General features: G+C 35.6%; 2 protein-coding genes across 2 annotated transcripts; one reads left to right on the top strand and one right to left on the bottom strand.

Annotated features, from left to right (window-relative positions):
* Positions 1-648: 648 nt before the first annotated feature.
* On the top strand, positions 649-25,551 carry LOC135127884 (centrosome-associated protein 350-like). Its single transcript, XM_064054550.1, has 8 exons — positions 649-716; positions 811-3,411; positions 10,443-10,931; positions 11,185-11,309; positions 11,538-11,969; positions 22,790-24,576; positions 24,636-24,727; positions 24,777-25,551. Exons 2-8 carry the CDS (start codon positions 880-882, stop codon positions 25,482-25,484), a joined length of 6,165 nt encoding a protein of 2,054 aa, XP_063910620.1. The 5' UTR covers positions 649-716; positions 811-879; the 3' UTR covers positions 25,485-25,551.
* Positions 25,482-27,333, bottom strand: LOC135127885 (kelch domain-containing protein 4-like). The gene is made up of 4 exons (XM_064054551.1): positions 27,128-27,333; positions 26,908-27,078; positions 26,308-26,860; positions 25,482-26,258 (listed from the first exon to the last, which is right to left on the bottom strand). The coding sequence occupies exons 1-4, from the start codon at positions 27,239-27,241 to the stop codon at positions 25,558-25,560; spliced, it is 1,539 nt and encodes a 512-aa protein (XP_063910621.1). The 5' UTR covers positions 27,242-27,333; the 3' UTR covers positions 25,482-25,557.
* Between the last annotated feature and the right edge of the window lie 10 nt (positions 27,334-27,343).

The following is a 27,343-nucleotide window of genomic DNA, read 5'->3' on the forward strand; positions in this document are numbered from 1 at the left end:
ATAAATGTTGCATTGCGACAAGCAGTACAATATTAAATCAAACCTTGGTATTCATGAACGTAATCAATCATCATAATATTGGATAGGGATACGCTAAAATTTGTACCTATCACTGTTGTCTGTGTAATTATAAACACTTTCAAAGATCTGTGTTAAACCAACATTAACAAAAAGCACATGAAATCGCCATGGATAACGAATACTTGAACTTTACCTCAGAAACCGAATTCAAGATTTGGAAAGGAAAGATTGAAGAAGAGACAAGATTAAAACTTATGCAGCAAAGTGTACCCCAGAAATTCCGGAAAACAAAATTTGTTTATTTTTATTGCTACAGATCTGTATATTTTAAAATAAGGCAGTTTGAGATAAATATTAGAGGTCAGAAAATGTCTTCAAATAGTCCTTTTGCCATTTTTAAAATAAAGTGTAGAGTATGCAACCCCTCTAACAGCGCAATGTCACTTTCAATTTTCAATTCAGTTCGAAATTTTGATTTTCAGTTACCCAAATACTTCTCTTCGAAACGATCGCGTTTTTTATAGGTTATTTAAGTGCTGTTTTGTATCGATTTGGACCAATCTTTTTCTTAAAGATTAATTCTCTTCATTTTCCACCTACTGTACAGTGTTTGACCTTGGCCGGCTATTTAAATTCCGGTTGTGTGGCTGTGAGGTTATGTAGTGAACGGTTGACTTTTTTAAATGTATAAAAAGGTAAAAAAATAGCAAATTTACAACAGAAACTGTTCGTTAAATTTACAAATTAAATGAATTCCACTTTATCTAATGATAATTTTTTTAATTTCAGTTGAGCGAAGAAATCACTACTCGTAATTGTGTCTCGTGAACAGTATTAACCATCGCAAATACTCAAGCAATGAACATACATTCCAACAAACCCAGTAACAAAGAAGTACAAGACGTCAGTGCACGTGTAAAGAACACAAAACTAGAAATCCAACAACTCAAGCACGAATTACAGCAACTCCTCAACTCAGGAACTCAGTCTGCGCTCATTAACAATGTCGAGCAAGACCTTGCCATTCCTGTTCCACTCACAACCCCGGAGAAACCGCGTCGTGACCCCCAACCCACCAAACACGCGCCTCCAGTGCAGAAAAAGAGCGAACCCACAAGAACCAGCCCCCCGAAAAAGGTTAAAACTTATAATGTAGCGGACGCTCGTGAGTATATAAAAAAGCAAAAGGAAAAGCGCGCTGAGGAATTGAGGGCTCAGATCCACGTTACTGACAATCAGGTAGAGTTAAAAAAGGAAAAGCTGCGGGAGCTGCACCAGAAAGCGTTAGAATTAGTCAATAAAAATGTACAGTTGAAACGTGAGCGATCGAAATCGAGGGATCGGGGGCCGCCGGTTCGACTAGACAAAAGCAACGCTCGATATAAATCTCAAGAAAATGTTGCTGGGGGGCGCCTAAACGTCCCGGCAAAATCGGCTGCAACGCGAGCTAAGTCACAAGAGGCGATTAAAATTCAAGAAAGACCGAAATCTCAAGAAAGGGTTAGTCGGACGCGTACAAGTGGTGGGGGTGTTACTGGATTGTATAGACCTGCGCAGAAAATAGATCCGAACTATTTGTACCCTCCAAAGTCTAAATCAGTAACAAGTAGAGATGTTGGAGAGTTTGACAAAACACGTTTTCCACCGTCAAATAAAGTAGAAGTGGCTATAGATCTAAATCAGGGAATGCTTATTTCAAGCAAACCACAAGAGAAACTAAAGTCGCCCTCTACATTACAAACGCGAACTAAATCAAAAGAAAAATTACAAGGTGCCAAATTTCAGAAGCCAGATGAAAGAACCAGTAGAACACGTACTAGAGGAAAACGTGTGGAAACAGTTGTTGCGCCCTCTACATCTACACAGAACCTAATTCCTTATATCACGTTCAATTCAAGCAATACAGATCTAACTGATTTTAAGGAGACAGTTTTCCTGCCTTTTCAAAGTCCAGAAGTACCTCTAGATCTCAATGAAAGAATACCGGAACGCGATTTAGCTCAAAGTAATAAAGACGACAAAACTCTCCATAAAAACATAACCCAAAGACCTAAAAAACCCAAACAGGTCTTAGAACTTTCAGTGATGACTGATGCTTGCCTTAAAGATACGAAAGAAACCCAAACCAATCGTAATTTCGAAAACGTGGCTTGGATGCAGCCCCCTCCTGCTTTGCCTTACCCCTACAATTTTATCAATACCGTGAAGAGAAAGCTGCAGCAAGCCATAAATTCGCCACGAAGTTGCGTGGATGTGGGTGTGCAAAATTCGGGTGATAATTCCGAAGAAACTCCAAATGTTGGACGTACGAAATCTAAAGAGGAAATTAAAGAAATGTTGATTAAGAGTACCGGGGGCGATTTGAGGTCGTTTGCATCACACAAGGGTCCCAATCTAGATCTTCAAGTAGTCGAAAATCTAGAATTGGTACCCAATGGCGGCGGTAAAATCAAGTCTAGTAAAGACGGAATCTCGAGGAATTTGTTCACGGGTTATGACAGCGAGTCAGATACTTCAAAGAACATTCCAGAAATTTCAAGCGAGAGTTTGGCGTCTGCGAGTTCCAAACCTCACTTGAGTTTGGATAAATTGAAGAGTTTGAAACTTCAAAAATTATCAAAGTCGTCACATATTGACGATAATAGTGGTGAAAAGGATAGTTATAGCTCTGATTTTCAGAAAGAGAGCGTCAGTACTAAAAAGTCTAAATCCACTAGCACGATTAAAACAGTCGTTAGTGAAAACAAAGCTTCTGATGTGTCTGCGTCTGACATATCTTTAGGTGGTAATTCATTTTCTGGTACCGCCACCAATTACGCAGAATCAACACACAAAACTGACAAACCAGAAAGTACTAAACACTCAATTCAAAATTTTACCAATTTTATTAACAAGTGCTTACGGGGCGACGGCAATTTTCCAAAATCTTCCAATAAGTCGTCAAGCGATAGTCAACCGTCTAAAAGTACATCTAGTTCCAAATCACAACTTGTTACAGAATCTTTGGTTCTGAAGCAACCATCCGTTTCACTAACCATCCATAACGGTCAGTCGTCGGACAGAAAAAGGGTTTTAATGAATACGATTACCATAAGATCGGGTACCGAGGACTTAAGTTTCGAGAATCTAGGAAACGGGGATGATTCACAAGGAAGTTTTAAGTCACTGTTGACAAAGGACAGATCTTCTAGAAGTAGCGCAGGATCGGTGCCAGAAATTTTGGTTGAAGACACCAGTACTAAAAGTGTCGTTTCAAATGACAAAGTTAGTACGTCTTTGAATTTAAAGCAACCGACGATGTCGTTGAAAGTTCCAAGGGGTCAGAAGCGGGGCGATGTTGTCCAAAGCCAAATGAAAAATATCACCATTAAATCTTCAAGTTTACCGAATGTAAGTATTCTGTATCTTGAAAGATTCAGATTTGTCGTTCGTTTTTATGTTTATAGTCTTGGTTGTTTATTAATTTTATAGCGAAAAATGTTTGACTTCTTAGATTTTTTTTTCGAATTATTTTCATTAATTTTATATTTTGTTATATTCTACATTTTTGTTTTTTTTTTTTAATTTTCAAAAACCGGGTTTATTTTTTACGGTCGTTACAGCGTATATCTAGAACAACAGGTCATAATTCTTTTTTTTGTTTTGAATTCAATTTGAAGAATTTGAAACCTCCGCTTTTTCGTTTTGTTGTTTCGTATTTTATATTTCTTCAAAGTTTTATTTTGTTGAGTTTATTTAGGTTTTTTTTAATCTACCGTGTTTCATTCTTGTGACATGATCATTTTTACGATTGGCTTATTTTAGTTTTTCTTGACGTGGTGGTGGGGTGAACCGTTCTTGATTTATTAAAAAAAAGGATAACCTGTCTAAAGAAGAAGAAAGTTTAAATTATAAGAATAATAGTAACGTGTAATAACAAAAACAGGGCGGATTCATAAAGTACAAATATGAGAGTATATTTTTGATAAAATTTCAATTAAGTTGAACAAATTTTGGTTTACACGATATTCATAACATGAATCATGAAACGTTGAGAAAACATGAAAGCAGCTATTAACCAAAATTTGTGAAATCATCCCCATCAACATTTTGACGACATCTTACTTATTATTTTACGTAGTAAGGATTGTCAAAATTTTATAAAATCATATATTCTTATACTCGTGGTTGATGAATCCGCCTTAAATTTTATCACAATTACTTTGTAAACGTATTGTTGGTCTGATATTTACATCAATAAATAGTGGATTTCGGACTCGTTCTCTGCCGCCCGTGATGGTTCGAATCCCATCGTTGTCTAATGTTTTTTTTACTATAGGAACTATCACAAAATAAGTAAAATTTTTCAAATTCAAATTTTTAAATTTTTCGAAACTGGATCGTAATGAAGTTCTGTCTTAAACTTTAGACAAATTTTCAAGTATAATTATTTTTCTGCTTTCTAATTATTTTTCCAGTTCGCCATATTTACTTATTTTAGATGATGTGTCATGTTTTTTCAAAGTGTGTTTTTTAATATATTTTTATATAGTTTATGGGGCGACTGGCTACTTTCATGTTTTCTCGACGTTCCATGGCCCATAAAATATGACAAAATAAGTCTCCCATTTCCGTCTGTTTGCCTGTCTGTCCGCCGTCTGTGTCGTCTGTTTTACAATTTCTTTGATGTTTCGATTTCCTGATTTTTGAATTTCCTAATATTTCAGTTTTTCGATTTTTCAACTTTCAATATTTCAGTCTGTTTTTTCAATTTTTCGATTTTTAAATTTCTCGATTTGTCAATTTTTCAGTTTCTCAATTTTCAATTTTTTGGCTACTCATGTTTCAGTTTTGGGATTTTTCAATTTCTCTATTTTTCAAATTTGCCATTTCTCGATTTCTTTATTTTTCGATTTTTTATTTTTCGATTACCCATCCCAATTTTCCGATATTTCACTTTTTCGGCTTTTCAATTTTCGATTCTTCAATTTTTCGATTTTAAATCATTTCATTTTTGGCGTTTCTAATTTTCCGATTTCTCTGTCAATGGACTTTTCTGATTTTCTCATTTCCCGGTTTCCCTGGACTTTCCGAAGTTTCGATGTTTCAACTTTCGGTTTTTCGGTTCTTTCAGGTTTTGGATTTTGCAATTTTTCAATTCTTCAATTTCTCGATTTTTCAAATTTCCCATTTCTTGATTTTTATATTTTTCGATTATTTAATTTTCCGATATTTCACTTTTTCGGTTTTTCAATTTTCGATACTTCAATTTCTCGATTTTAAATCATTTAACTTCTGACGTTTCTAAACTTTCGATTTCTCTGTTAATGGACTTTTCTTTTCGTATTTCTCGATTCCCTCGACTTCCGAAGTTTCGATTTTTCGGTTCTTCAATTTTTCGATCTTTCAGGTTTTTGATTTTTCAATTTTCCGATATTGGGATTTTTCAGTTTTTCGGTTTTTTAAACTCTGCAATTTTAGATTTTACAATTTTTTTGATGTTTCGATTTCTCGATTTTTAAATTTTTTATTATTTCAGTTTTTCGATTTCTCAATTTTTCGAATTTTCGATTTTTTGGTTTTTCGATCTTTTGATTTTTCGAGTTTTTAACTTTCAATATTTTAGTCTGATTTTTAAATTTTTCGATTTTTAAATTTCTCGACTTGTTAAATTTTCAGTTTCTCGATTTTCAATTTTTTGATTACTCAGTTTTTCGATGTCTCAGTTTTGGAATTTTTCAATTTTTCGATCTTGCAGGTTTTTGATTTTTCAATTTTTTGATGTTCCGTTTTTTCAGTTTTTTGATTTTCCAATTTTTCGTTTCTTTAATTTTTCTATTTTTTAAATCTTAGATTTTTCGATTTTCTAGTTTTTCGATTTTTTAAATTCTGCATCTTTAGGTTTTATAATTTCTTTGATGTTTCGATTTCCCGATTTTTAAATATTTCAGTTTTTCGATTTCTCAATTTTTTGAATTTTCGATTTTTCTGCTGTTCGAATTTTCGGTTTTTCGATCTTTTGATTTTTCGATTTTTGAACTTTCAATATTTTAGTCTGATTTTAAAATTTTTCGATTTTGAAATTTCTCGATTTTCAATTTTTTGATTACTTAGTTTTTTGATGTTTCAGTTTTGGGATTTTTCAGTTTTCTGATTCTTCATTTCCTCGATTATTCAAATTTCCCATTTCTCGATTTTTTTTATTTTCCGACTACCCAATTTTCCGTTATTTCACTTTTTTGGTTTTTCAATTTCCGATTCTTCAGTTTTTCGATTCTATTTAAATCATTTAATTTTTGGCGTTTCTAAATTTTCGACTTTTCTGATTTTTCCCTTTCTCGATTCCCCTCGACTTTTCGAAGTTTCGATTTGAAATATCGGTTTTTCAGTTTTTTGTTTTCGATTTTTTCGATCCCTCAGGTTTTTGATTTTTCAATTTTTCGATGTTCCAATTTTTCAGTTTTTTGATTTTTCAATTTTTCGATGTTCCAATTTTTCAGTTTTTTAATTTTGCAATTTTTCGTTTCTTCAATTTTTTTATTTTTTAAATCTTAGATTTTTTGATTTTTCAGTTTTTCAATTTTTTAAATTCTGCATTTTTAGATTTTACAATTTCTTTGATGTTTCGATTTTCCGATTTTAACATTTTCAGTTTTTCGATTTCTGAATTTTTCGAATTTTCGATTTTACTGCTTTTCGATTTTTCGGCTTTTCCATCTTTCGATTTCTCGATTTTTCAACTTTCGACATTTCAGTTTGATTTTTCAGTTTTTCGATTTTTAAATTTCTCGATTTGTCAATTTTTCAGTTTCTCGATTTTCAATTTTTTTATAAATAAGTTTTTCGATGCTTCAATTTTGGGATTTTTCAAATTTCCCATTTCTCGATTTTTCAATTTTTCAATTCTTCAATTTCTCGATTTTTCAAATTTCCCATTCCTCGATTTTTTTATTTTTCGATTCTTCAATTTTTTCGATTATAATTAATATAATTTTTGGCGTTTCTAAATTTTAGATTTCTCTGTTAATCGACTTTTCTGATTTTCTCATTTCTCGATTTCCCTCGATTTTTCGAAATTTCGATGTTTCAACTTGCTGTTTTTCAGTTTTTCGATGTTCCTATTTTTCAGTTTTTTGATTTCCCAATTTTTCGATTCTTCAATTTTTCTATTTTTTAAATCTTAGGTTTTTCGATTTTTCAGTTTTTCGATTTTTTAAATTTTGCATTTTTAGATTTTACAATTTCTTTGATGTTTCGATTTCCCAATTTTTAAATTTTTTTTGATAGTTCAAGTTTCTCAGATTTCTCAATTTTTCCAATTTTCGATTTTTCGGCTTTTCCATCTTTTGATATCTCAATTTTCAACCTTCGATATTTCACTCTGATTTTTCAATTTTTCGATTTTTAAATTTCTCGATTTGTCAATTTTTCGGTTTCTCGATTTTGAATTTATTAATTCCTTAGTTTTTCGATGTTTCTATTTTGTGATTTTTCAATTTTTCGATTCTTCAATTTCTCGATTTTCAAATTTCCCATTTCTCGATTTTTTAATTTTTCGATTACCCAATTTTCCGATATTTCACTTTTTCGGTTGTTCAATTTTCGATTCTTCAATTTTTCGATTTTAAATCATTTAATTTTTGGCGTTTCTAAATTTTAGATTTCGCTGTCAATCGACTTTTCTGATTTTCCCATTTCTCGATTTCCCTCGACTTTCTGAAGTTTCAATGTTTGAACTTTCGGTTTTTCAGTTTTTCGATGTTCCGATTTTTCAGTTTTTCGATGTTCCGATTTTTCAGTTTTTTGATTTCTCAATTTTTCTGTTCAATTTTATGATTTTTAAAATCTGGATTTTTAGATTTTACAATTTCTTTGATGTTTCGATTTCCCGATTTAAAATTTTTTTAATATTTCAGTTTTTCGATTTCTCAATTTTTCGAATTTTCGATTTTTCGGCTTTTCCATCTTTCGATTTCTCGATTTTTCAACTTTCGATATTTCAATCTGATTTTTTAAATTTCTCGATTTGTCAGTTTTTCAGTTTCTCGATTTTCAATTTTTTGATTACTCAGTTTTTTGATATTTCATTTTTTTGGTTTTTCAATTTCCGATTCTTCAATTTTTCGATTCTAAATCATTTAATTTTTGGCGTTTCTAAATTTTAGACTTTTCTGATTTTCCCCTCTCTCGATTTCCCTCGACTTTTCGAAGTTTCGATGTTTCAACTTTCGGTTTTTCAGTTTTTCGTTTTCAATTTTTCGATCTTTCAGGTTTTTGATTTTTCAATTTTTCGATGTTCCGATTTTTCAGTTTTTTGATTTTTCGTTTCTTCAATTTTTGTATTTTTTAAATCTTTGATTTTCGATTTTTCAGTTTTTCGATTTAATAAATTCTGTATTTCTAGATTTTACAATTTTTTTGATGTTTCGATTTGCCGATTTTTAAATTTTTTAATATTCCAATGTTTCTATTTCTCAATTTTTCGATTTTTCAATCTTTCGATTTTTCGATTTTTTAGCTTTCGATATTTCAGTCTGATTTTTCAATTTTTCGATTTTAAAATTTCTCGATTTTCAATTTTTTGATTACTTAGTTTTTCGATGTTTCAGTTTTGGGATTTTTCAGTTTTTCGAATCTTCTATTTCTCGAATTTTCAAATTTCCCAATTCTCGATTTTTTTTATTTTACGATTACCCAATTTTCCCATATTTCATTTTTTGGTTTTTCAATTCCCGATTCTTCAATTTTTCGATTCTAAATCATTTAATTTTTGGCGTTTCTAAATTTTCGACTTCTGTGATTTTCCTCTCTCTCGATTTCCCTCGACTTTTCGAAGTTTCGATGTTTCAACTTACGGTAAATCAGTTTTTCGTTTTCAATTTTTCGATTTTTCAGTGTTTTGACTACTGAGTTTTTCGATGTTGCAGTTTTGGGATTTTTCAGTTTTTCGATTCTTCAATTTCTCGATTTTTCAAATTTCCCATTTCTCGATATTTTATTTTTCGATTACCCAATATTCCGATATTTCACTTTTTCGGTTTTTCAATTTTCAATTCTTCAATTTTTCGATTTTAAATCATTTAATTTTTGGCGTTTCTTAATTTTAGATTTCTCTGTTGATCGACTTTTCTGATTTTCCTTCCCATTTCTCGATTTCCCTCGACTTTTCGAAGTTTCGATGTTTCAACTTTCGGTTTTTCAGTTTTTCGAATCTTAAATTTTTCGATGTCTCGATTTATCAAGATCTCGACTGTTCGGTTGTTCAATTTTTCGATTTTTTAAATCTTAGATTTTTCGTTTTTAAGTTTTTTAGATTTTACAATTTTTTTGATGTTTCGATTTCCCGATTTTTAATTTTTTGAATATTTCAGTTTTTAGATTTTTCGTGTTGTCTGTCGTCTGTCTGTCCGTCGATTTTTATTAGACATATAATTTCCGAAATTACCAAACTGTCAAATTTTATTTGTGTTTTTGGAATGTCGTGTAGATAGTAAAACGTTAACCAAAATTTGTCTGAACGCCATTTAAAGTTTATAAAATATAAATAAATAAATTCCTGTACTTGTAGTTTACGAATCCGCTTTTAGTCTTTATTCTTGGCTATATTTTTTTGAAATTTTATTGTAACATTGTACACCACATAATATACAATAACGTTAAGGTTGCAGATTCGATCCCCTCATAAGCCATTTTTTTCCTTACACTGACTTGACTGGTATTATCATTTTTTTTTTCGAAAATACTGAATTCCTGTAATTAGTATTTCAGAGGCGAGGAAAGTTCTCTAGCGTCAGCTACAGAAAGTATTGTATTTTATAATAGGATCATTTTGAGGAATGGCTAATTTTATGTTTTCGTCCTTTTTTTTGAGATCATTTTTGTTTTCATTGTTTCGGTTCTATTTTTTTTTTTTTAATAAATGATACATCTATACTTGTGGTCCATTAATCCGTCGTAATTCTTTATTTTAAACATCTAGATTTTCAGAAAAAAAATCAAAATTATACAACATTGTACAATCTGATAGAAACTATTAAACTGGCTGCTCTGAAATTTTGCAATTGTTTTTATTCTGTCAACATTTTATGAAATAATATACTCTTGTATATGTGGTTTATGAATCGGCCTTGAGTTTTTGACCCTAAGCATCTAATTTTTGCAAATACCAGTATAAGAACACTGACGTGTGGTGGACTCTATGACCGTACCGTGAAGATATTGAATTACTAACGGAAGGCCGCTGGTTCGATTGACCCATAGGTCACAATTTTTCTTGCACTGTGACTGGTATTATATGTATTTTTTATCATTAGTAGTGCGCGTGTCGGAATTCACCTACGTATCCTTGTCGAAATGTTGATCGGGACATAATGCGTTCCAATCAAAGGCAGTGGCGGTTCTTTATAGTGAATTCGGGTGTTTTATCACTTTTATTGTTTTAGAACACCGTTAACGAACTCCACCTGAAATTCGAAGCCGAAGTCCGCCTCCTCAACGACTTCAACGAATCATTCAAACAACTAAAAGCCGTCGAAGAGGCTTTCGAAAACTTGAAAAACAAACACGAAACGAACTTAGCCATGACGAAAACTCTCCAGAACGTAGACACCCAAACCTCCGTTGTCACCAAAACTTCTACCAACGTCAGCACGGAAAGATCACCCAGAGGTTCAAAAAATTCCTCCATCAATTTTTCGAGAGGATCGGAAGTGGCAGAGGAGCTGAACGATTCCATCGCGAATAACAATCGAAACACCTCCAAGTCGTTGCACAACAGCTCTTTCTCAACCGATTGGAATCTTAGCAATTTGAACGCGTCCAGTGTTACCAACGTATCCACTGACGAGGGAAGATCGAAGTTGTCTATATCTGGTTTAGATAATTTTGACTTGAAATTAAGCAACTGTGCCAGCATATTGTCTCTAAATATAGTAAGTATGGTGTTTGTCTTTATTTTTTTTTTACAAAAAAAAAATGTCCATTTTTCTACGAGTGAATTTTCTGATATCGTCGTTACAACATAATTAAACACTCATACCATACCTAAGTAAACATTAAACACGCCAAAGATAAGAATCTCCATTATTATACTTATCACTCTCTACTTGGAATGTTATTGAAATAACAAAATAATAAGGATATTGTTATCGAACTTTCGTTTGACGACAGTATTGTGGTTTCTAGTTTGATCAGCTTATCAAGGATGAGGACACTAGGATCCAACAGTTGAAAACTATAATAAAAATTCGAGAACAGGCCCTACTTGACAGAACTAAAAGCGAACTTGTGTGGCTAGATATTCAGAAAAAGTGAGTATATTATTATTACCAACACTCAAAAGTTAAATTTTTCTCCACGTTGTTATCGCGATAAATATTGCTATAATCATTGTTTACGATTTTGTTGTTGCTTTTTGATTCCTAAAATGATATTTTACATAAAAGGGTAGGTCATTAACGTAAACTAAAAATAGCAGACGTTTCAGTACACATCCCTGTGATACTCTTATTATTGTCCATTTTTCAAATTTCTTTCAGACAGCTCATAGAAACAGGCAAAATCGAAGAAGCCTCCCTCCTCAAGAAGAAACAACGCGGAATCATCCTCAAACATGAACAAGAGCGCAACGAAATCAAAAAACTGAAACAGATGCAAAAGGAAGCATCCGAACACCGGAAAAACACCCTCAAGCAGCAGAGAAACCTCATCAAGCACCAACTGTGCACGGACAATATGTTGTCTCAAATCACGGTGAAAAAGCGCAAGGAGAGACGTAGCACGGGACCACTGAGGGTGGTGCAGAGTTGCAGCGAATCCATACATTCCGAAACGTCGATTTCGCTGAAAAGTTCTGGACTCGAGGATATTCTCAGTATCACGTCCAAGTCGCTGAGAGTGTCCGAGGAGTCCGAGTACGATCTGTCGAAGGTGCTAAAAGAGGAAGAAATGCCGGTTTCTACAGCGAAAAGGTGAGGAATGATGAATGTGCTGACTCTGCGAATTGCGGAGAGTTAAGTAAGCGCATTTTTGCGGCGGGAGGTAGTCGTGGAAGTAAATGCGGTGGGTTGGCGTCGGGTGGGTTTAAGTTAAGTGAGTTGTCGGTGGGGGTTAAGTAAAGTGAGCGCTGAGTGGAGTTGCAATGTTTCGGATTTTGTTTAACGAGTATTATTAAGTATAAAAAATTCAAAAATACACAAAAATATTTTATAGCCCCACAACTTCAGTGGTTATGATGGAACTACCCATCGCGTGCACAAATTAGACAAAATTAACTATGACGAATAATTTCAATATTGACAATATTAAATATGGAACCAAATTTACCAAACAAATTAAAATACGTTGTTTTGAATTGAGTTTGTTATCTGACATAGATGATTGATAAGTAGGGAGTAATCGGAGTACGTGAACAATTCTAAAAAAATTAAAATCTCTCACTAGGCACATTTTTTGCGAATAATAAGTTTTGAGGTTATTAACTTTGCAATTGTGTTAATAAATAATGTTTAATTGTTAATGTTCATATCTTGCAGTAATTAAAAATAAACCGCGTAGATTCAAATTTGTAATCCTAAATTTCAGGTAAGACTTGTTAATAAAATTTTGAAGTGACGTCATCAACTTTTGGAAGGGATGCTGAGACAAATTTTGGTTGCCATTTCACCAACTGCACGATAAACAAATTAACCAACTACTCTTCATAAAATGTCAGTAGACGTTTAAGAATTACCACCTTTGCGACAAGAATTATTCGACATCTCATTAATTATTCGAAATAGAAAAAAAAGCCGAAGATTAAACTTGTACGGCATACAGTAAAATTATTTTCGACTATACAGTGTATTATAAAATTTTAATATACGGAGTGTTTATGAAAAATCAAGTGTACAATTTTCAAAGATCAATATTTCAGTTTTTTCAAGCAAAACTGCCCGTATTTTATTACAGTAGAACCTCGATAATCCGAATTAGTTGGGATTAGCAATTTGTTCGGATCAGCGAATTTCCCAAAAATCTGAAAGGGAATTGATTCATACACTGCTGAAAACAAACTTCAAGAAATAAACCTTACTTTTTTTAAACAGAAATAAAGTATTCTTAAGCAACAATGGATAAGAGATAGATTCGAAAAAATATCACTCCGTAACCATAGACACGCTATATTTTTGGTATCAACATGTCGGGATCTACATACAGGGTGTCTCAGAAATAAGTACATTAATTTTAATCAGTTATAGAGCTCATTGAACTCAACAACTTTTTTTAGTAGAGTTTTGTCAAGAACTTTTTAATTATCAAGTTAAAAATTGTTAAAGTTATACCCGAATTAAGGTTACCCGCCCATGGATCCTCAGTCACCCATGGACACTAATAATTATTGTAATTAATAATTTATGGTCAAAAACAGTTACTAGGATACGTGTTTTCCTAATCTTGTCAATGTGACAAACATTTAGAGAGAAATTGAAAATCCTGCTCCCTAATCGCGTACGGAATTTCATCGGCCCAAATGTGGGTGTTGAACACCTTCCCTCGTGTAACCGACCTCATCAGTTGATGGTATAAGAGATACAAAATTTGCTTGTTCGTTTATTTTTCTATTAACCCACTCACAAAAGTTTTGCCTACGTGGTAAGTGTGTTAGTTTCAATAACTGAACTTTCTGGTCCTGAAAGGGGTACATTTGTTCTCTGAGTATCCTCCAAATACTACTCTCTGATACATCACACTAGACAGTGATGCGTGCTAGTGCCCGGTCGAGCTTCGACACTCTTCAAAACAGCCTCTTCAATATTAGCAATTCTATTACTACGTAACTTACCCCGATCCTGAGGTGCAGGTTTAAAAGATCCGTACTCTCGAAAATGCTGCAACGTTCTTAAAACTGCGCACATTTGGCAGACGATTTGGGAGGTTTTCTGAAAAAATTTGTTGGGCGCGAGTGCCGTTTCCCCGAGCTTCACCGTACGTTAGTTAAAACGATATCGGTGCATTCCAGATTTGAAAACAAAGCCATTTCAACACATTTCGTCTATAAATTAGAAATCTGTACCAAACAAACTTTAAAGAGACAACGTTTAATAAAAACATTGACATAAAAATGATTGTCAGTGTCAAAACGGTTGCTATGGTACCTTCTTCATTGTTGTAGTGTTGCTATTATTTAAGTTATTATTTAAGGTGAACATAGACGGCTCGTGAATATATGGGTGGGAAAATTCGAAATTCGACTTGAGTTTTCGAAAAAATGCTAGATAAAAAAGTTGTTCCGTTTCACGAGTTCTGTTACTGGTTAAAATTAATGTACTTATTTCTGAGACACCCTGTATATCCCTGAATTTTTTTTGAATTTTTAGATGATTTTTTCAAAAATGAAATTTTCCATCATGTATTCGTATTAGGTATCCTTATGCAAATTTCGACCCATTCTCGACGATTTTCGAAATTTAACTAAATACATTTTCTTGTAGATTTTGGGCCGCAGAAGTCACTTCTGGCTTCATTTCTTCGATAGCTTAGACTGTTTTTCCAGAATCGTCCATTGAAATATCGCAATTTTTAAAAATTTCGAAAAATTCGAATTTCACACCGAATTTTCCGAAAATATTGCTCCGTTACCATCAATACGCTATATTTTTGGAATCAGCATGTCGAGATCCACGTCCCTGAATTTTTTCGTAATTTTTAGACAACTTTTTTAAAAGTGAAATTTTTTCAATGGTCTCCCCTTCTTAAAATCTCGGCCAATTTTTGACATTTTTGAAACTTCACTAAATACATTTTCTTGTAGATTTCGAGCTCTAGAACTCACTTCCGGCATCATTTCTTTTATAAGTACAACCGTTTTTCCAGAATCGACCTTTGAAATATCGCAAATTTTTAAATTTTCAAAAATTCGCATTTTATAGCGATTCTTTCGAAAATTTTGCTCGACTTCAACTAGCTTTTGTTCGGATAATCGTGGGTTCGGATTATAGAGGTTATACTATACTGCATTTTATTCTGTTTTTAAATATAGAAAAAACTTAACAAAAGCGACGAGAACAAAAACATAATAAAGTGCAGTAATAATATACAGGATGTTCCATTTGATAAAACTGAAATATCATCTTTGAAAACTATTGCTGTTATTTAATGTTTTTATAAACACTGGATATTAAAACCCGATTTTATTTATACCGCAATAATTCTTTATTTATCTCTCCACAAAATATTGTAACCTAGGTTTAAAAATTAACCCCATTGCAATTTTTTGTGGGCTCCTCCATTGCTAAAAAATTTCAAAAAAATTGGAATAATTTGACAACGTCGCAACGGAATTTCAAAAACAGAATCTATGTTGCAATATTTTATGGACTGATAAACATAGGAACCATTAATTCATTAAATACAACTTTAATATACAGAGAATATACCGGGTGTCTAGAAAATGGCGGATTAACTCTCCGTAATCAGTTGGTGAGTCTGGAAAAATAGTAAAAAAATTTCTTTTTACATTTTGGTGGAGTTATAATGATTTTAAAATTGGTTCTTTTGCTACGTTTGACAACTAAAAATGTTTGACGTAACAAAAATTGTCAAAGTTTTCAATATCCTACGTTTAAAATGGTCGTACTTAATTTTAGGTCCCTTAGTTTTTTATTTGCGGTTACATTTAAAGGAATCTGGTGTTTTGTTGTTGGATGAACTTGAAAAAAATCTTTTAAGTTTTTAGTGTCTTATTTTTTATGAATTTGAATTATTTTTTTTTTAATTCGGGAGACACTTGGGTATCCATGGTGTATTATTTTGGGAGCCCTTGAAGATTTTTTTTGTAAATTATTTAAAACAATTTTTTCGCAAATGGCATATCTTCTGAGAACATAGCGGGCGGGTGGGCGAGTTTAGTACTTGGTGAGATAAGACTGATTTTGGCAAATGACATACCTTCTGAGAAAACAAAGGGCGGGTGGGCGGGGCTAAGACAAAACTATTAATCTTGTAAAAACTTGTTAAATTTAAAAGTTGTTAAATCTGCAAATTTCGATAGTAACGAGTTAAATTCCTAGATCTACCCAATCTACCCGAAATGAGTGTTACAGGTGGCTCAAAAAAATTAATGAATGAGTCAATATATTTTATTGATTAAATTAGAAACGGCTCACTCAATTTTCCCAGAAAATTTTTGGAATAAAATACCATTATATATATTTATATACATGTCGTTGCAAAAATGTTGATGATGTCATCACAAAATTGTGTAAAGAAAAAACTCGAAAATGCTGGATATGTTTTATTGTACTTTAGGAGCGAGGGAACTTCTGTCGAAAAAACTTTAGACCAATTTTTTTAATCTTATATTAGGGGAAATTCTGAATCAAACCTGTTAAAATTTAATAAAAAATAAACAGCCAATCAGATTTAGGAACTTAACTCGTTACTATGGATATTTGCAATTTAACACTTTTAATTTAACAAGTCTTTACACGATTAATAGGGATAAAATCAGTCTAGTCCTAGCAAGTACTAGTTGTATTTTTGGAAAATTCTGATCTGACCTATTTTTGAGTTAATTTTGGGACCCGTTTTTTTTTTGAAAAATTAAAAACAATTTTGAGGTTTTAGGTATTCCTGTTTGGAAAGAATTTGAAAGTGCTTTGGTGCCTATAGTGTCTTTTCTTACAATAATTTAGTTAAATTTATTAGAGAATGTGTATGTCATCTGCCAAAATCAGTTTTATCTTAGTAGGTATTAGCCCCGCCCACCCGCCCTCTCTTTTCTTAGAGTGTATGTTATTTGCCAAAATCAGTCTTATTTTATCAGGTACTAGCCCCGCCCACCCGCCCTCTCTTTTCTTGGAGGGTATCTCATTTGCCAAAATCAGTCTTATTTTACCAGATACTAGATCCGCCCACCCGCGCTCTCTTTTCTTAGGGGGTATGTTATTTGCCAAAATCAGTCTTATCTCAGCAGCTACTAGCCCCACCCACCCACCCTCTCTTTTCTTGGAGGGTATCTCATTTGCCAAAATTAGTCATATTTTATCAGGTACTAGCCCCGCCCATCCGCCCTCTCTTTTCTTAGAGTGTATGTCGTTTGCTAAAATCAGTTTTATCTTAGAGAGTATCTCATTTGCCAAAATCAGTCTTATCTTAGCAGCTCCTAGCTCCGCCCACCCACCCTCTCTTTTCTTAGAGGGTATCTCATTTGCTTAAATTTCTCTTATCTTAGCAAGTACTACCCCGCCCACCCACCCACGTTCTCTTTTTTTGGAACTCCCGAAGGCCCCGTACATAACGTACTGAAGAGTTAATCCACCATTTTCCAGACACCCGGTATAAACTTCACGTTATTTAAATATCGATATTTTATTTTTTTCAAATAAAAGAGCCAGTATGTTGTTACTACATCTTACTCTTTTTTTCTGTTTCTTTCAATATGTTGGTGTGTCCATTAAAAAAGTAAAAAATATTAATAATTATCAACCTTAAATACAGGGTGTCCCAGAATTCGCGCCATTCCCGTGAATGACATGTTCCCTGTCCCGAACTGTGCCGTAATTCGCAAAAAGAATTGTCCAGGCTTTAACCGTGTGAGAACTGGAAGGCGATTAAGTTGACCAATAGAGAGGCTGCTTTTATATCCGAACGTTTCTATGTTCAAAGTTACCTATGCCAAGAACAAAAAATCGGGTAATACTAAAGTTGAATGAATTTTTTTCGAATCCCCCTCCGTCAACAAAAGGAAACAGAAGTGTGGTTATAAATTTAATCATTTTGACAATTGTTTGTCATAAACTGTCACGAAGTTCATCACTGACCTGAACAGACGCTTCTGCCCCCAAAGATGACTGATTAATGTACACAGAGACGTCAAGGTTTACTTTAAGGCAAGTAGCATGGCACAGAAGTTATTTCTGCTGCCATTCTAGTTAAATTGTGTTTAACTGGGCTGTACATGTCATAAGAGAAGCTGTTTCATTTCATCGTAGGCAAATAATACATTTATTACTATTCTACATAGAGTAGCTACCGAAGAGCAGGTATTAGAAGTGATTTTCTTAGAGCCCCGTGAATAATGTGTTGTTCTTTTTAACGAAAATTAGTACATTTTCAGAATGCATCATATGCCTGATATTAAGTTTATCGTTATTTCTAAAAAAGAGTACCACATGTCCATTCAAAGAACGTTATTAAGTGTATTTAAACATAAATATCGCTTTTGATTAATCAGTGATTATGATTTTCAATAAACAGTATCAATTTTTACTGAACAGCTTTGTTGCTGATACCTAATCTAAGCAACGAAAAAATAGACGAGACTCCACTTCTCTGGTGTATTAAGATCATAGGTATCTGCTGTGGTGTCAATCATGTGGGGAAGATACTGAAAACTGAGACTTATTCAAGAATAATATTGATGTTGCACATGATGATTTAAGACAGTTTCTTTAAAGTTGTGAGTACATACTTTCTAGAGATTGAAAAGATACGAATAAAAATTATAACAATAGTTGCAATTTTTTTTAAGAACAATACAAACAATTTATGGAGAATGTACACGCTATGCAGCCACTGCTGTGCGCGAATATACAGGTCTTTTCCCCAATCATCGGCTCCTTGACCAGCATGTGTTTCGTCGTTTGTTGCATCCAGCAAAAGAAGATGGATCTTTTCAGCCTATGCGGAAAGCCGTGCTGGGGCTCCACGGATTATACGCATAGACGGTGAAGAACAAGTGGCACAAATGATTGGATGCTCAAGATCGATCATGGATCGTATCCTTACAGAGAAAAATCTGCATCCTTACTATTGACGAAAGTGCAGCATCTGCGACGAGCCGACTGCGCGACGAGTGCATGTTGCTATATGGTTACTGCGACAAAATGAACTAAATCCTGATTTTTCACGGCACATTCTTTTCGCCGACGAATGTTGATTTTCCCGAAAAGGAATATTTAATGCGCACAATTCACTTCTGGGCAAACGAAAATCCACATTTCGCTAACGTGAGAGCATATCAAGAGCAATACTATTAATCTATGGGCTGGAATCGTTGTACTGTAACGTTATTAAACAATGTGCTCAAAATGACCACCATTAACTTCAATGCAAGTTCTAGCTCGTTGAATTATGTTGTGTTGTGTATTATGCAACATCTCAGGAGTAACTGTAGCGTAGGCTTCGTGCAGTCTCTCTTCCAGTTCTTCTAACATATCTAGGGGTTCTCTATATACGTAATTTTTAATTTGATTCCAAAAAAAAGTCCAAAGCAGAAAGGTCTAGAGATCTAGGAGGCCAGATATTAGTACTGCCACGCCCAATCCACCTATGACGATACTCTTTTCAATGTTCGTCGTACAAGTATCGAATTATGTGGAGGAGCGCCGTCGTGCTGAAACCACATATTCCGCCGTACATTCAAAGGAACGTCTTCCAACAATACCGGAAGCTCTAGTCGTAGAAAATTAGCATATGCATCCCCATTAAGGCGATCAGGTAATCTGATAATTTTATCAGATGCATTAAAATTTTTACCACAGTAGTACCAATGATTCCAGCCCATAGATTAATAGTAAATCGCTCCTGATATGCTCTCACCCTAGTGAGATGTGGATTTTCGTGTGCCCAGAAATGCCAATTGTGTGCATTAAACATTCCTTCTCGGGAAAATAAACATTCGTCGGTGAAAAGAATGCGCCGTGTAAAATCAGGATTTAGTTCATTTTGTCGCAGTAACCATTGAGCAAAATGTACTCGTCGCGGGTAGTCGGTTGGTCGCAGATGCTGCACTCTCGTGTAATGGTAAGGATGCAGTCTTCTCTCTTGAAGGATACGATGAGTGGTCGATCTTGAACATCCACTAATTTGCGCTACGTAGAGGACACTTCTCCTAGGATCCGCTTCCATGTTTCCTAACACTTGCTCTTCAGCACCTACACGTACATTCCGTGGAGCCCCAGCACGGCCTTTCCGACTAGGTTGAAAAGATCTTCTCTTGCTCGATGTAACAATCGGTGAAACACATGTTGGTCTGGGTGCCGACGATTATTCACGGGGCTCTAAGAAAATGACTTCTAATACCTGCTCTTCGGTAGCTACTCTATGTAGAATAGTAATAAATGTATTATTTGCCTACGATGAAATGAAACAGCTTCTCTTATGACATGTACAGCCCAGTTAAACACAATTTAACTAGAATGGCAGCAGAAATAACTTCTGTCCCATGCTACTTGCCTTAAAGTAAACCTTGACGTCTCTGTGTACATTAATCAGTCATCTTTGGCGCAGAAGCGTCTCTTCAGGTCAGTGATAAACTTCGTGACAGTTTATGACAAACAATTGTCAAAATGATTAAATTTATAACCACACTTCTGTTTCCTTTTGTTGACGGAGGGGGATTCGGAAAAAATTCATTCAACTTTAGTATTACCCGATTTTTTGTTCTTGGCATAGGTAACTTTGAACATAGAAACGTTCGGATATAAAAGCAGCCTCTCTATTGGTCAACTTAATCGCCTTCCAGTTCTCACACGGTTAAAGCCTGGACAATTCTTTTTGCGAATTACGGCACAGTTCGGGACAGGGAACATGTCATTCACGGGAATGGCGCGAATTCTGGGACACCCTGTATAAAAAAATACTCAACAAAAGAGAAGAGAACAAAAAAGAAAAAAAAATGGAATAATAATATAGCGAGGATGATGTTCTATTTGAAAAAACCGAAATATCGATATTTGAATATTGTTATTATATTTTTTGATACACACTATATTAAAACCGAATTTATACCACAATAAAGCGTGTATCTTTATTTATCTGTGAACAAAATATTCTGCCGCAGGTTTAAAAAATCACCCTATTACGATTTTTTTGTGTGCCCTTACATTGTTAAAAAATTTCAAGAAAATTGGAGTAACTTGACAATGTCGGATCGGAATTTCGAACACCTAAAATTTTCACTAAACCAAAATTAAGAAGTTTGATGAAAAAAATCGATCAATTTGACCAAAAAAATAATCATTTGACTGTTTGCCAGTGAGTGGTTTTCGGAAATCTTCGTTCGGCGTCGCGGTTCTTCGGAAAACTTCGGCTGGCGTCGAGAGTCGTTCGAGAATTTTCGGAAGATGTCGCAGTATGATAAAATAACATTAATTCAAGTATCGTCGTTTTATATCTAATTTGATTGAAAGTATTTTAGTTATTAGAGCAGTTTTAAGTAAAAAATATTTTCCGTAATAACTTTGATAACAGTGATTTTTCGGCTAAAAGTTAGAACTTTGTATTATTTTGAACAGTTTTAGTTGAATTCTTTCAAATAAATAAGGTAGTTGAAAATGAGAGAAATTTGATTATTTTCGTTGAACGCCGCTTCAACTTAAAATAAAACTGAGCCATTTGCGTGTGATTAATTTAACAGAAAAGTAGAACGCATAATATTGATAAAAATGTTTTGATTTCGTATAAGGTACAGAATTCTCACATCTTCAATTTTGTTTTTGTTGCCTACTTTTACAACCTCGGCAATTTAAAACATTAAAAACTGACCCAAATTAATGATTTAATGTTACGTTCTGCCACAGATGCTACATATTTTTTAAGTTTTTAATATTCGAGTTCAGCGAAAATATATTCTGGAATTATCAGCTAATAACTGATCGTCGTTTTTGCGAATAAATTGGCATTCTTGTGTAGCTGTACAACAAAGCCTTAAGTAGTTTATTTTTTATCAACCGTCGTAGATCAGACGGACGTTTCCTAAAAAACATTTCAGATTTATGGTCGTCGACCTCTTGTTGTTTTATAAAAATATAATAGACAAGCCAAGAGCTTTTGAAAAGGATCTAAATGTCTGGACTATTTTATATTTTTTGGCGGATGTTGAACCAAAACTTGTTTTTAATAACTTAGTTCGTTTCATTTATTTTTTATTTAAAAAAATGAAGATGCTCATTTTGAAACTGGGTTTTCAGGTTCGTAGTAGCCGTAAGTTAGTTAAGAATTGCGTCAGTTCTAGATGTCATCGCAGACTTATCGTGCTACCTTACCAGATATTTATTATAATTGCTAAATCTACTAGTTTTAAAAATAAACACACGCAAAATAGAAGTTTCTAGCCAGTGGTTTTAAAATCACGCGTATCGAAATCCTCTTCTCAATAAACAGGGCACCCGAAATAGTTGAGACCAAAGTCTGGTTCTTATTGGATGATGTCGAAGCGGTGTTGCCCCCATTGGTCGCTCCACGTAAGAAAAGCGATACCCATCAAGTGGTGATTTGCGTTTTGAAAATTTCCGGTTTACCAGTACTTGACAGCAACCTCACGTCGTCGCGTCGTGATCGTCGCCAGCCCAAGCCGTCCCCGATTTTTTAAGCACTAACCTTGGCGCCGAAAAAAGTTCAGTGGTGCTTCCGAGAGCCCAATGTTTACGAAAGTTCGCGTGTTTTTCGGCCGATTGGCGACCGGCTCAACAGAAATAGCCTTCATCAATTACGGCCGTTGAAGTCTATTATTACGAAAGAAATTAGAAATGATTAAAAACAGCCCGCCTAATATTAGATATCCTGTTGGCGGCGTTCCAGAGGCGACTTTTCTGTTCGGAAGCTTCCTATACGGAGGAAATACACGCTTCAAAATTAGTCAGCACTCCATTCAGCGCCACCGCCGCTCCTGCTCTCTGTTATTATTAAGTCCGCCCGACGTAAACAGGAGTAAAGTGCGCGCAGTTTCGTTGTTTTTCGCAAAAAAGACCATGTCCGCGTCGTAGTTGCGTAACTGGAGCGAAAAAAACGGCGGTTCGATTTTCAGGACGCTGTTGATGCGAGAGGCCGCGCTGCAGAAGCGCCGCAAGGCCGCCGAGGAGTTGCTGCGATGGCACCGGAAGCTCCTCGACGAAGAGCGCAAGATCAGCGAGCTGGAGGCGGCGGCGACGTCCGTGGTGAGGCAGGAGGGACCGAAGGACAAGTACAAGTTCAACGGCAAGCAGCTGAACCAACTATGGAGAAACATGACGGGCTGTGACGAGAAGAAGTTCGTCGAGGACAAACTCTACGTCATGTCGCAGACCACGCTGGAGCGGCTGTGCAAGAGCGCGAGGCAGCACTCCGGCAGGAATAAGAGGCCGCCGAAGCACGAACGCTCGAACGAAATGAGCGGCGTCAGCGACGCCAACAACTACTCCTCAGCGTTCGAGCCGGAGTCCGTCCAGGAGATCATCTCGCAAGAAGAAAAGACAAAGATATCGTCGATTTCGGAGCTGATTGATAATTTTAGCCGGATCGAGGACGAGATATCGACGTTGAGCAAGAAGTCGGAAGATATCGTATCGCTGAAGGAGTCCAGTCGGGTTGAGGAAGAAATACGCTTCGAGAGAGATGAGTCGGAAAAGACAGTACCTGAGGAGAGCGAAGCGAGCAGCAAAGATGTCGAGGACGAAGAAACGAGCGTCACTGAGGCGGTGGAAGAGTCGTCGATTAAGTTGTCGCCGAAGGATCTCGTTCCAAAAGAAGAAGTAGAGGCCACTCCTACACCTGAACAAGTTTCGACCAAAATTGAAGATTTGGAAGAAGCCAAGTCCATTCCAGAGGTTTCGACCACCACAGAAGACCAAGAAGAGAAATTAGAAGAACCAAGTGCTGACAAAAGTGTGGAAGAAATTTCGACACACAAAGAATCAGAACGGGAGATTCCGTCTAGACCAAAGGACCAAGACACCATAGCAGACCAAATTTCTAAAGATACTGAAGAAACGAAGCATACTCAAGAGATTCCATCTTCGCTAGAAAAGGAAGACGCGACGAACGACGATCAACTATCGATTAATGAAGACATAGAAGAACCAAAATCGCCTGAAGATCAGGCCATTCCATCAGAACACACGTCTACCAAAAGCCTGGATTTGGAAGAAATTCAAAATCTAGAAGAGTTATATCCCGTTCATGAAGTACACTTAGAAGAACCGAGTGAACATATATCAACTGAAGATGACAAATCTACCTCTGGAGAGGAAAAATCAATTAGTAAAGAAGAGCAACCAATTAGTGAAGAAAAAGATGCAGAGGTAGAACTGTCCACGAAAGAAGAAAAGCTAACATCTCGAATTTCCGTTGAAGAAGTAGAATCCGATGCAACACCCGATGAACAGACAACAGTTAGTACAGAAGAGCAACCATCGACTGAAGGCAAAGCTGGATTTATTGAAGCGAATTTCCACGAAGTAGAAACAGAACTGTCTTTGGAAGAAGCTCTAGAATCGGCATTTAAAATTGAAGAATCTCTAAGCAAACTAAATGAGAAGTTAATTAGCGTGAAGAAAGACGAACTAAGTGCGGATTCGTCCTCTGCGAAAGAAGTAGAGTCTGTGGACGAAACATCAAATAAAACCACGTCAAAAAGCTATACTTCTAGTTCTGTACACACAGACGTTGAAGAGAAGACCCCAGACAAGAAAACTAATAATCAGATTGACGTCAAAAAACGAGTTTCTGAAATTTTGGCTGATGCTAGTCCGACTAGAGGAGACAAAAGTCCTAGACTTCAAGATCTGTATGTAACAGCGTATGACGTAGGTGCTACAAATTCTTCAGAGTTCACTGGTAAGATTTGAAAGTCGTGAAGAAGAAAACGATTGATTTTGTGTTTTTTTTTTGTCTAGAATCTTACATAGATGGTCGCCCACTGCCTCCCGATATTTATGGAAGCGAAGCTGAAGAATTACGAAGGAAGCAACTAGCCATAGAACAAGAGGTAACATTTTCGTTGTAGTCTAAATCTAGCACTGACTCTCTTTCTTCAGATCAAACAAATAGAACTGCAACAGAAAGAGCAACTCCCGTACGTGTTTATGCGCGAAATCCCCAACAAACCGCCGCCTCCTTACACACCTCCCTCATCTCTTTCGTCCATTTCCCAGACAATCCTTCCCTCAGAAGTCAAAGAAATCAACGAACTCGCTTGCTACAGTTCCAAAGTCCTCTACAAAGCCTACCAGAACAACAACCTCGACAAAGTGAAATTCTCCGAAAACGGCTTCAAACTTTTTTCCAAAGTCGAAGTACCCAAAATTTGCGCCGAGTACGTTTTCGACATTTGTAGAGACGTGGCCAGGAACCACTACAAACAGTTCGAGAAGTGCGAAGAACCCACATGGCTGGCCACCAAAAAACCGCAACTAACGCGGAACAAACCACCAGACGTGACCGGTCTGGAAAAAATTTTGAACAAGAAATTGAAGGAACTGTTTGGATTCAAGAAAACTCAAATCGCCGAAAGTGCCATAATCAAGTGGGGGAGGAAGAAGCGGGACCACGTGGACGAAGTTTTAGTCATAGAATCTCAAGAGGAGGAATCTCAGTGGACCAACTTTGATAAAGACGAATTAATCGTGAAAAACCAGGTGACCGACGATATTATGAAGATGTTACTCGAAGAAACTGCAGCCGTTTTTGCCAAGATATTCTCCAAGAAGAAAGTTGTAGGTCGAGCGTGTGATAAGTCTGAATGAAGTATTTTTTTTAATGTGTATAATTGTTGATTTTCTTTTATAAGTCTGAATAAAGTATTTTTTTAAAGGTGGGTTATGAGTCGACTTCCATTTCGGCATCTGATTCTTCGCTTTCTTCACTATCGTCATCGTCGTCGTCGTCGGCGTTGTCGGATTCGTTGTCAGATCCTAACCACTCTTGTTTTGACGTATCATCAGCCACTATCGTTTTCCACTCTTCTAGTTTCTTCAAGTCAATGGAATAGAAGTCGTTGAAGGTGATTTGTTTGTCACCGTCTTCACACATTCCGCCGTATAGATATAAAACGCCGTGTTTGATTGCCAATCCGCAGTTGATTCTAGGCGAGGGTTGAAAAATTTTCGCTTGACTCTCTCCCACGACTTTTTTATCAGACGTAGAAGTCATCGCGGGACCTACAGTGACTTTAAATATCCCATCATCGGAAATTGTAGTCGTTTCCACCGTTTTTTCAATTTTTTCCATCTCCACATCTTCATTTTCCTTTTTACTACTATCTCTACTTTCTTTGTTCTTCTTCCCAGAAAGTGTGATATTTTTCCAGACAAGTTTTTCTAAATCTAGAGAGTGGAAGTCGTTGTAGAACACACCAGAGAGGTTTTCTTCATCATCTTCCACGTCGAAAACGCCTCCATAGCAATATGCCGCTGTATTATTAGGAGTGGAAGTGATGGGCATGCTGCAACGCGGCGAAAAATGGGAGCCCCCTAATTTAGTTTGAACCCACTTCCATTTTGTGCCAGTAGTGTCATTTTCTAAAAATTAACAATGAAAACAAATCAACACACAAAAAATGTTACTTACTGTCAGGCACCAACAAAAAGGCGTCAGTATAAACGTGCCCTTTATCCACATCTTTCTTAATTTTTTCTTTACTGTACCCCCCATAAATCAACACTCTTCCGTCACTTAAAGCCACCATACAACAAGCCGATCGTGGCGCAGGCGCCGTTCCCGTGGGTTCCAATTTCGTCCATTGATAACTCTCTGTATTAAAACTATAAACGTCATTGAAATATTTATAATCTCTTAAATTGTCGTGGAAGCCCCCAAACACTATGAGATTCTTCTTCACATAAACCATCCTGTGGCCACTTCTGGCAGTAGGACCATTAGGTGCCTGCACTTTCTCCCACTTTTTTGCCGCTATGTGATAAACCCACAGATCTCTATAGTGGTAAAATTGGGCTTGGGTGGGGCTTGCAAACTCTCCTCCAAACAACCACAGCTGGCCCTTGTTTGCCGAACTTGCTACCATTTGGTGGCTACAGCGCGGCGGAGGTCCTGCCGGAGCCTTAACCACAGTCCACGTGCTCGTAGCGACATTGTAAAAGAACAAGTCATTATACAGCAACGTCTAGAACGTAAATATTAACACGTGTTTGGTTTCAAAGTCGAAATTACCTTCTGTCCATTGTAAAATTCGCCCCCGAATAAAATCAGCTGCTCTTTGTCTGGATGCGCAATGAATGTGAAGTTGAGACGCCGCGTGGGGGCTTCAATCACACTTTCGACCACTTCAAGCCTCTTCTTTTCTTCTTTTTCGATTTGTGAAATGATGTTTTCAATGTCTTCCTGTAATTATTTACGGTGAACACATTGTTGACAAAAACACACGACTCACTTCTCCTATTTTTTGTAGTTCTTTTTTGATTTTAGTGGACATTTTTTTCTCGGTTTTGGCGGCGGTTTTCTCAGCGCCTTTACCCTTTTTCTTGTCTTTGGTTTTCTTACCCATTTTTGTAAAAGTCGGCACTTGTGCGAGGTTTGAGGTTATATTAACTAAGATGTTGAGGTTATGTGTAGTTGTTTTTTTAGTGGCGAAGTTGTTGTTGGCGAC

This window comes from Zophobas morio, unplaced genomic scaffold (assembly GCF_036711695.1).
Source record: "Zophobas morio isolate AGI-343-1 ecotype UQ-CSIRO unplaced genomic scaffold, CSIRO_AGI_Zmor_V1 ptg000012l, whole genome shotgun sequence".
NCBI classification, from domain to species: domain Eukaryota; kingdom Metazoa; phylum Arthropoda; class Insecta; order Coleoptera; family Tenebrionidae; genus Zophobas; species Zophobas morio.

Bases quoted from the DNA above. Each gene is read 5' to 3' on its own strand.
- LOC135127884 (XM_064054550.1), top strand. From the start codon at position 880: ATGAACATACATTCCAACAAACCCAGTAACAAAGAAGTACAAGACGTC. The intron at 11,310-11,537 runs GTGAGTATATTA...AATTTCTTTCAG, and splicing joins TGGCTAGATATTCAGAAAAA to ACAGCTCATAGAAACAGGCA. The intron at 24,728-24,776 runs GTAACATTTTCG...CTCTTTCTTCAG, and splicing joins AACTAGCCATAGAACAAGAG to ATCAAACAAATAGAACTGCA.
- LOC135127885 (XM_064054551.1), bottom strand. From the start codon at position 27,241: ATGGGTAAGAAAACCAAAGACAAGAAAAAGGGTAAAGGCGCTGAGAAA. The intron at 27,079-27,127 runs GTGAGTCGTGTG...AAATAATTACAG, and splicing joins AACTACAAAAAATAGGAGAA to GAAGACATTGAAAACATCAT. The intron at 26,861-26,907 runs GTAATTTCGACT...TTTACGTTCTAG, and splicing joins AATTTTACAATGGACAGAAG to ACGTTGCTGTATAATGACTT.